General features: G+C 52.5%; 3 protein-coding genes; all 3 read right to left on the bottom strand.

The window, feature by feature from the left end:
• Nucleotides 1–264: 264 nt before the first annotated feature.
• Nucleotides 265–465, bottom strand: CHC_T00006448001 (hypothetical protein). Its single transcript, XM_005718491.1, has one exon. It carries the CDS (start codon nt 463–465, stop codon nt 265–267), a length of 201 nt encoding a protein of 66 aa, XP_005718548.1.
• Nucleotides 466–544: 79 nt separating this feature from the next.
• On the bottom strand, nt 545–3,011 carry CHC_T00006447001 (hypothetical protein). XM_005718490.1 is given in 2 exon segments: nt 545–779; nt 780–3,011. 1 exon segment carries the CDS (start codon nt 3,009–3,011, stop codon nt 780–782), a length of 2,232 nt encoding a protein of 743 aa, XP_005718547.1. The 3' UTR covers nt 545–779.
• A 2,483-nt stretch (nt 3,012–5,494) lies between these two features.
• Nucleotides 5,495–8,102, bottom strand: CHC_T00006446001 (hypothetical protein). The gene is made up of 4 exons (XM_005718489.1): nt 7,833–8,102; nt 7,084–7,808; nt 5,921–7,038; nt 5,495–5,631 (listed from the first exon to the last, which is right to left on the bottom strand). Exons 1-4 carry the CDS (start codon nt 8,100–8,102, stop codon nt 5,495–5,497), a joined length of 2,250 nt encoding a protein of 749 aa, XP_005718546.1.
• Between the last annotated feature and the right edge of the window lie 564 nt (nt 8,103–8,666).

Here is an 8,666-nt window from a genome sequence, read left to right as displayed (position 1 = left end):
CATCCCCTGGCCGGTCAGGAGCATTTCTCGCACCGCACCTCGTCAGAAAATCCCCATTTGAGGAGTGAGGACGTCGTGGAGAAAGCTTTTTCATCGCCGGGACAGTGGCAAAGTCGTGCTGTGCTCCAGAGCTGTAACACGGCGGTGGTAGCTTGACGTGTTGCTCATCCAGGATCGTTTAGTACGAGAAATGTCCAAGGGATATCTCGCTTTGGGCTTGACCATGGTTGTCACTGCTTCAACTATCTCTTACGTTCACTGGGATCAGAAACGAGAGCTTCGCAGGATGCGACAGGGAGTGTATAGAGATGCTGAGAGGGAGCGTCTTCGAAGAGAAGTACTGGACAAGCAAAACCAACAGGGCCAGTCTTGAAGAGGCATCCAGTGTGCCGCTAAATTGAACAAGGAGATAGCCTCGGTTTTCTGTTTGGCTGCATCGTCTTCCATTTCACAAGTCAACTGCATACGCAAGAATCCGACTACAACGCGAGTTGGTGGCAATGATGTCCGCTCGGTGCTTCAGAGGACTTTTCGACTCTGTTGGTACGAACACGTTGGCAATGCTGGTACATCGTTCCGCAAAACGGATTCGACTCATTTTACAAAGGGCAATGATATATACGTCGCCCTTCTTAGTATACAACGAATGTGCACGGCGATACACAGAGCAACTCACACTCCCGAATGTTGCCGCGACACGCGCTTGTATAGCTCAATACACATTCTGTGAGACGCATCGAAACCATCCACCAGCCTCCGTTTCATCAGCAATCGATTCCTCAACAAGATTTGCAACGTCTGATGCTTTTCGATTCGAGCGCTATGGATTTGACGGTCTCTTCTAATGCTGAGCGGGGCATTGACGACCCGTATAGCAGTGCGCCTTCGGGACCTTCAAATATTTTCTGCATGCGTTCCATCATCGTGTCAGCGGTCTCAGTATGTGTGTATATGCCCTCGGCTTGGAAACGTCCGAGCAGTGCGCGTGATTGGTAGTTATCATCTCCTTTTGAAATACCATCCAGCGTCTGCATTAAGTCATAGCATACGCGGTCAGATACGATCGAATCGCTTCGATATTGCCCGTGCCTAGAAATGAAGTCACGCATGTAGGTGGCATTAGTCATCAGAGTTCCAGCAGCCCGCTCTGCTATGAAATCTAAGTATGTGAGCAGACGCTGCCTGGTTGGTGCATCAATTTCTAGCGCATCCAAGTACCCACGCATCAGCGGAATCAACCCCGGAAACTCAAATCCAGCTGCTCTCCCATTCCAACACATTGGCCTGCCATTAAAAATCTCATCTAACGTCATCAAGTCGAAGGGGTCAGAATCAGAATCTGAACTGTCTCCGCCTTGGCTCCTCGCACAAAACTTGTTGATGTCTACGCATTTGGCATGCCCTCCTACCAACGATGCATTGTGAATGTGTCCACACTCACACATGAATCCTGACCCATCCGATGCCTTGAACACATTCTTCCGAAAGAAAAACGCTTCCTTCCTCACCGCATCCCTCTTGTGTGCAGTCTCCATATTCGCATCCACCTTCGAAATCGGAATGTAGAAATTCAGGTTGAACGCAAATATCACTCGCGATAACAGCACCATGAACACAGAGAACGCCGCATTCTCAAAGTCCGTCAGTCCCACCTCCATCGACCGGAACTCCGTCCTCCACCCGATGTCCGTCCCCGGTGGTGGTGGCTTCAATCGCACCGTGTTCCAATTTGTACTCTGGATGTTCTCGAAATGATCCGTCGACGTCGCATTGTCCTGATCCACTTTCTCCTTGTATATGACCAGTGGGTCCCGGATGAACAAATGTGCCACATGCTGTGCAAGCATATGGTCTACCCCGCCTTCTCGCAGTCGCTTGTACGCGTCTTCATTAATCGCCACGGGGACATCATTGTACTCTTCTGGCTTAAAACTGTCGCGGGACGACAGAAAGCAGTCAATCGAGCTGTATCTAGACTTAGTAATCACACCAGCCTCCAATTCCTCAGGGCTCCTGTCGTCCATGGCCCCTGATATCACGGACCACCGCACATCAGTATCCGCGAGTTGTCCTCGCCACACCGGAGTGGCGGCCGTAAGGGCGAGCATGAGCGGAGCCATGACAGCCATCTGATCATAGAGATACCTGGACTCGCTCAAGTCGCGGCCCTGCACAGTGACCTGCAGGCATGCAGAGCCCATTCCAAAGGCTGTGGAATCGAGAACAATCTTCTCCTCCACGTAGTCGTCGTATCCCTCCTCGATAAGATCAAAATCAGGGCTATGAAGGTCTTCTGCCTTGTCGAAGTTTGACTTGGCATGATCCAACAGCCCGTAGTCAAAGGGCAGCTTGGGTAAGACACTTTGTCCCCTGCAAGTTTTGTAATCTATGAATAGAGGTACCTCCATGCGGACCTTCTCTCCGCGACGAAGACGGATATTCTTCGTGAGAGTGGGAAAGCGAGGATGCGGGCTGATCACATCATCGCTAGTGAAAAATGACCTTGCGACCTCGCCAAACGGGACAGTTAGGGGCGTCGTATATATGTCACAGCCCATGCGCGGAAATGAGGTGATGCTCAGTACGGTTTCTGACGGCCGCAACAACTTAGCTATCTCACTTCGACGCAAAGCCATGTTGAGCTCTACGTTTGCCAAATCAGCTGCATAACATCGATATGGCAGACCCGGTGTGCCTTCTATCATCCAGCGCGCATACTCTGGGCGCCAGAGTACTGGGACAGACGAGCCCGCTGGGCGAGAGTGTTCGTCCCTTTGAAGAACGTCAAGCAGCTCGGGTCCTCGCAGCGAGAGGGTGGCCTTCTTCTTCTTTTTGTCCATCTTGACGAGCAGATACTCCACTTCGTCTCCCCATTTCAAATCGTGATTGCGAAAGTCCTTGGCCGCGTGGAAAATGTGCAAGAACTGCTCGATGCCATCCCTCTTGACTCTCTCGCGATATGGTTCGGATTCCGGCCAGCTGAGAGGCGTGCCTTCTGTAAGTAGACCCATGGTGTTTCTTGACGTGGAGTGAAGGTACAATATTCGAAACAGGGCCCAGGGAGAAACTATGCGATTGAACAGGAAAGGGGGTGTTGTGGGAGGGAAAGGAATTTGAGCAAGAGAGGAAGAGACTTCAATAAATAGTAGATGACGGATCTAGACAAGGGGTGCGATTTTGATTCTGCCCATGACCTGACTTGGCTTGAAAAGGGGACAGTCCGGGAACGGTATGAGAACGACTCTACATGAGCGTAAGCTCAGTGAGGCCGACGGAGGATGGCTGTGTCTCCACAGAGTCTTTTCGGAAAGAAAAAAATCTTGAATCCAAGCAACCCGCATCACACCTGAAGGAATGTGAGTGGGCACGCAAAGGAGGCGATATTCGGATGGCAACGCTGAGGTGACACCTGAGCATTGCCAGACATACCCGTAAGCTTCGCGCGCAATGTTTCTTGGGAGACTCGGAGGTTGCCATGGGAGCAAAACAATTGAGGATTCGTGACAATGCAAACATTCTCAGGACATGTCCCAAACGCATTCTGCGCCGCTCATTGGATAACTGCAAACCAAGATATACGGCTACCATCATTTTTCGTAGCATAACGAGATACGTGATTGGTCAGCGAGATTCAATCACGTGCAGACAAAATGCCAAGTTTCGACGCACGCAGCATCCCTTTTTGTCCTCCTTGCTCTCTGCGGCCCTCCGTCTCGGAAGTCCACACTTCCGCGCTCTACACGTCATTGCATTTTCTCCACAGTCTGTCCCTCCCACACATCCGTCGTTTGCACCCGTAGTCCTCGAGTCATGCACGCTGACTTCTCGCTTCCGTCTACACTATGTGTCTCGCACAAAGGCTGCCTTGCACACGAGTGCACAGCGATACAAACGTATGATAGCTCTTCTTGGAGATTGGCGGACGGCTCATGGCCTGTTCCAGTGATTTCGCACCCCTGTGAGTTTTCATCCAGCCATTGCTTTCCACGAAAAATACTTGTACCCTATGTAACATGTGACCCTCTCCGAGTTGGAAGATGTCGAACCTATGCGTAAAGCGCTGTGCAGAGTTGGACTACTAACTACAGTACCCTTGGTACAGTATGCTAAAGTTTATCTCTCACTCGACCTCGGTCGCGGCGGTCCACGATTGGAACAGATGCCTGGCGATCTGATATCCACACTGTCTCCTCTTCGAACCGCTGACAATCTCCGAGCCCGGAATCTTGTAGTGGTACACCCACGCTTTCTCTACTAGTCGAGCCGATATAGAGCCCGCTGCTGTACAGTATCAAAAACTTAAGGGTTGGCCTGCTATCTCCTCTCCTTCCCGCTCGCGCTGCAGTATGTAACAGTACATGCCCTAATTTAGCAAATCGGATAAATTTGACATGTCGAAAATTTGATCGTCAGCCCAGCATTTCCCGCGAACCCCGACACCGAAACACTGTTCTCTTAACACAACTTCGTCTTTCTCCAAAGATAGTCCCCTATTCCACGATTTATGGCGATGGACAAAGGCCGGACTCCCCTGCCATTCAAACATTGGCGCCTTTTCGTGACACACGACACTATATATCCTTCTATTTTGCAAAGAACTGCAAAGAACCGCCACCTCTTCAACGATGGACTTCGAAACGTTTCGTCTTCGGGAACCGGTTTTCGATCGGCAGAGAGAGTCCCCTACCCCTTACAAGTCTCTAGCTATCAAGCACAAAGTTTCTGTCTCGAAGATTAGAACGGCGTTCCGTCACTGGTGCGCTAATGCCCCGAATTCTCAACCGCAATCGCTTTCCAGACTTTTTAAAGTTGGTGACGAGGTTACTGTAGAGAAACTTATTTTTGCTTTCAACAAAAGCCAGCGATCTTTACTGAGGGATGCAGACGTGGAGGACGAAGGGCGCGTCAGGATCAGTACTGCAAATGGAGCTCATTTGACAAGCAAACTTGTTTTGCAAGCTCTCAAGGAAAGGGAAGAAAAACGAGCACAAAACGAGGGAAGGAGAACTAAAAGCAGAGCACAAGGTGAGGGTTCCGCAGCGGGGGCTGAGTCGGCAGTTGCAATGCGGAGATATGCCGCCCTTGCTGATGAGCGCATTGAAAAAAGAAAGCGCTGAAGTGAGACAAGGAACCACCGCCGCTTCCTTCGACGAAGGCTTGCTGCTCAAGGGAAAAGTGTGCTTGGCAGCACACATTGACACCGAGTACGAGGGTAGTTATTTGCATTAAATTGTATTGGGCCAAACTCAATCATTCTTGTGTCAAATTTGGGATTATGTGATTTGAGCACTGTTTTTGATGGTCACAACGAGCTTCCCTGCGCGATGGCCCTGAGACACTGCCAACATATCAGATTTTAGTCATGCAGAAGCTGCTGTAAGCTTTCGATTGGAGGAAAAAAGGAGCAAAACGAGCCACGCTATCCTATTCTAGGCTCTTTTTAGCATTTCCTTTCCTGAAAATTTTCTTTCATGTCAAATTAAGGCATGAATTGTTAATAGGCCCATGACAAAACGACGATTCTTCTCGCCTTCAATTCGAACAGTGTCTCGTGCAATGGTTCCCAGAATAGCCTTGTTATGCCGCTTCTGCTCGATGCGGCGGTGCAGAAGGTTTCTTTCTTATTTCGAGCTTTAACAAAAATTGTACTCTACTGCACAGCAACTTGACTATTTAATCGCCGATTCTATGACGTCTTACAGTTCTGTATATGGCACTGAGATGATATTGTTTCAAAATCGCGCGATTCCAGCACAACGATCAACATCCTTTTACCCTGCATGTGATGAAACAACGGAATTAGCGAGTCCATGCCTCAGCTCCTTCTCCGTGACACGATAGACAATATTTGGACCAACGATTGTTTTTTTCTCTTTTTGCCTCACTACCCGGCGTAGAGGACATCATGATGGCGAAATACTTTCTTCCTGCTGTGATTTCATTTCTGCAAGCGTCCTTACTGTCTCCGCCAACGCTGAGCTCGGCATCGACGACCCACGTAGCAAGGCAGCTTCAGGACCTTCAAACTTTTTCTGCATCCGCTCCATCATCGTATGGGGTGTCTCGTCATGTGTGAAAATCCCCTCGGCCTCAAACCGTCCCAATAGCTTTTCGGCCACGATATCGCCTGCTGAAATCCCCTCTAGCTCCTCCATCAAGTCGTAACATATGTGCTCCGATACGTTTGAGTCCTGCTTGTATTCCGGATGGTTCATGATAAAGTCCCGTATGTAGCTCGCATTCGTCATCAAGTTCCCAGCCGCCCTCTCTCCTATGAAATCTAAATAAGTCAATAGTCGATGCCTTGTGGGTCCATCAATCTTGAGCGCATCCAAGTACCCACGCATTAAAGGGAGCAAACCTGCAAATTCATACCCAGCGGACATCCCGTTTTGATGCAATGGTTTCCCGTTAAATATCTCGTCCAAAGTCATCGAATCGAACTCCTCCGAACCGGTGTCGGAGGCATCCGAACAAAATTTGTTGATGTCTACGCTTTCCGCCTGCCCACCCACCAACGATGCATTGTGAATGTGTCCACACTCACACATGAATCCTGACCCATCCGATGCCTTGAACACATTCTTCCGAAAGAAAAACGCTTCCTTCCTCACCGCATCCCTCTTGTGTGCAGTCTCCATATTCGCATCCACCTTCGAAATCGGAATGTAGAAATTCAGGTTGAACGCAAATATCACTCGCGATAACAGCACCATGAACACAGAGAACGCCGCATTCTCAAAGTCCGTCAGTCCCACCTCCATCGACCGGAACTCCGTCCTCCACCCGATGTCCGTCCCCGGTGGTGGTGGCTTCAATCGCACCGTGTTCCAATTTGTACTCTGGATGTTCTCGAAATGATCCGTCAACGTCGCATTGTCCTGATCCACTTTCTCCTTGTATATGACCAGTGGGTCCCGGATGAACAAATGTGCCACATGCTGTGCAAGCATATGGTCTACCCCGCCTTCTCGCAGTCGCTTGTACGCGTCTTCATTAATCGCCACGGGGACATCATTGTATTCTTCCGGCTTAAAACTGTCACGGCACGATAAAAAGCAATCAATCGAGCTGTATCTAGACTTAGTAATCACACCAGCCTCCAATTCCTCAGGGCTCCTGTCGTCCATGGCCCCTGATATCACGGACCACCGCACATCAGTATCCGCGAGCATCCCGCGCCACGCTGGGGTAGCGGCCGTAAGGGCGAGCATGAGCGGAGCCATGACAGCCATCTGATCATAGAGATACCTGGACTCGCTCAAGTCGCGGCCCTGAACGGTGACCTGGAGACAAGAGGCTCCCATGCCAAATGCTGTGGAATCCAGGACAATCTTTTCCCGGACGCGCTCAGCAAGGCCTTCCTCCAGGAGGGTGAGGTCGTCTTGATCTTCGACGTCAGCTCGGGCGCGGTTGAGCATTTCACGCACGTCCGCGTCGCTCGGAACGAGCGGACGGTGCGGGTCCGTGTTGGTATCCATGAAGAGCGGGAGTTCCATGCGGACCTTGCTCTGCCTCCTCAGGCGGATGTTCCTGGACAGGGTAGGAAACCTAGGGTGCGGGCTGATGACGTCATCGCTGGTAAAGAAGGACTTTGCGACGGGACCGAAGGGGGCGGTGGGCGGGGTGGTGAAGCGGGCGCAGCCCGTCCTGGGGAACAAGGTAATGCTGAGGACGGACTCCATGGGGGCGAGCAAGTTTGCAATCTCGCTCCTGCGGAGGGCCATATTGAGTTCAACGTTGGCCAAGTCGGCGGCGTAGCAGCGGTACGGCAGGCCTGGGGTGCCCTCGATCATCCAGCGGGCGTACTCCGGGCGCCAGAGGACGGGGACGGAGGAGCCGGTCGGGCGGGCGTGCTCCTCCTGCTGGAGAAGCTGCAGCAGCTCCGGGCCGCGCAACGAGAGGGTGGCGCGGCGCTCCAGAGGGTATTTGTGCAGCAGCAGGTACTCGACCTCGTCGCCCCAGCGCAGGTCGTGGTTGCGGAAGTGCTTCGCGGCGTGGAAGATAGTGAGAAACTGGGCAATTCCGCCGGACTTGACGCGCTCGCGGTACTCACGCGAGTCCGGCCAGGAGAGCGGTGTACCCTCCGAAAGCAAGCCCATTCTGGGGCGCGCGGGGACCCGCGGGCGAAATTTGCGCGGAGCGCGGGGGCGGGAAGATGGGGCGCTACGCAGAAGGGGGAGGGGGAGGGGGGCTGCGAAGGCGGCAGGGGGTGCGGCTGGGCGTGCGGGCATTGTGGGGGGACAGGGAGCGGGGAGGCGGGGAGGGGCGAATTGCGGGGAGAAGGGATGGGGCAAGTTGCGGGAGGGCCACCGTGCGGCGGGGATGCGGGACGGCACCCGGGGGGGGGTCGTGTGGTTCTGGAGTACCAAGGGTAAAGTGTAGGCGTTGTTATGATCGACGACCGCACCATGGTCGGCGAGGAATCTCGGGGTTGCAGATGCGCTGGGCGTGCGGATTGTGGTGAGTGCGGATTGTGGTGCAGATTATGGTGAGTGCGGATTGGGCGAGGCACGACGACAGGCTGCACCCGTGCGTGGGCGCGCGGCGGAACAGAGAGCCGTAGTGCACCTCTCGATATGACATCTGCGGTACACGTGTGCACCACACCGGACACTCGAGACAGAAAGGTGTAGTGGCACCCCTCAAACCCTTTTTGCCTGCCC

Source organism: Chondrus crispus, genomic scaffold (genome assembly GCF_000350225.1).
Source record: "Chondrus crispus Stackhouse genomic scaffold, scaffold_41, whole genome shotgun sequence".
Classification (NCBI taxonomy): domain Eukaryota; phylum Rhodophyta; class Florideophyceae; order Gigartinales; family Gigartinaceae; genus Chondrus; species Chondrus crispus.
This window is presented reverse-complemented; position numbering and strand designations above follow the sequence as displayed.

Coding starts and splice junctions, on each gene's coding strand:
- CHC_T00006448001 (XM_005718491.1), bottom strand. CDS start 465: ATGCAGTTGACTTGTGAAATGGAAGACGATGCAGCCAAACAGAAAACC.
- CHC_T00006446001 (XM_005718489.1), bottom strand. CDS start 8,102: ATGGGCTTGCTTTCGGAGGGTACACCGCTCTCCTGGCCGGACTCGCGT. Junction 7,809..7,832: donor CCCGCCCGACCGGCTCCTCC/GTCCCCGTCCTC, acceptor TGGCGCCCGGAG/TACGCCCGCTGGATGATCGA. Junction 5,632..5,920: donor GAAATCACAGCAGGAAGAAA/GTATTTCGCCAT, acceptor TTTTTGTTAAAG/CTCGAAATAAGAAAGAAACC.
- CHC_T00006447001 (XM_005718490.1), bottom strand. CDS start 3,011: ATGGGTCTACTTACAGAAGGCACGCCTCTCAGCTGGCCGGAATCCGAA.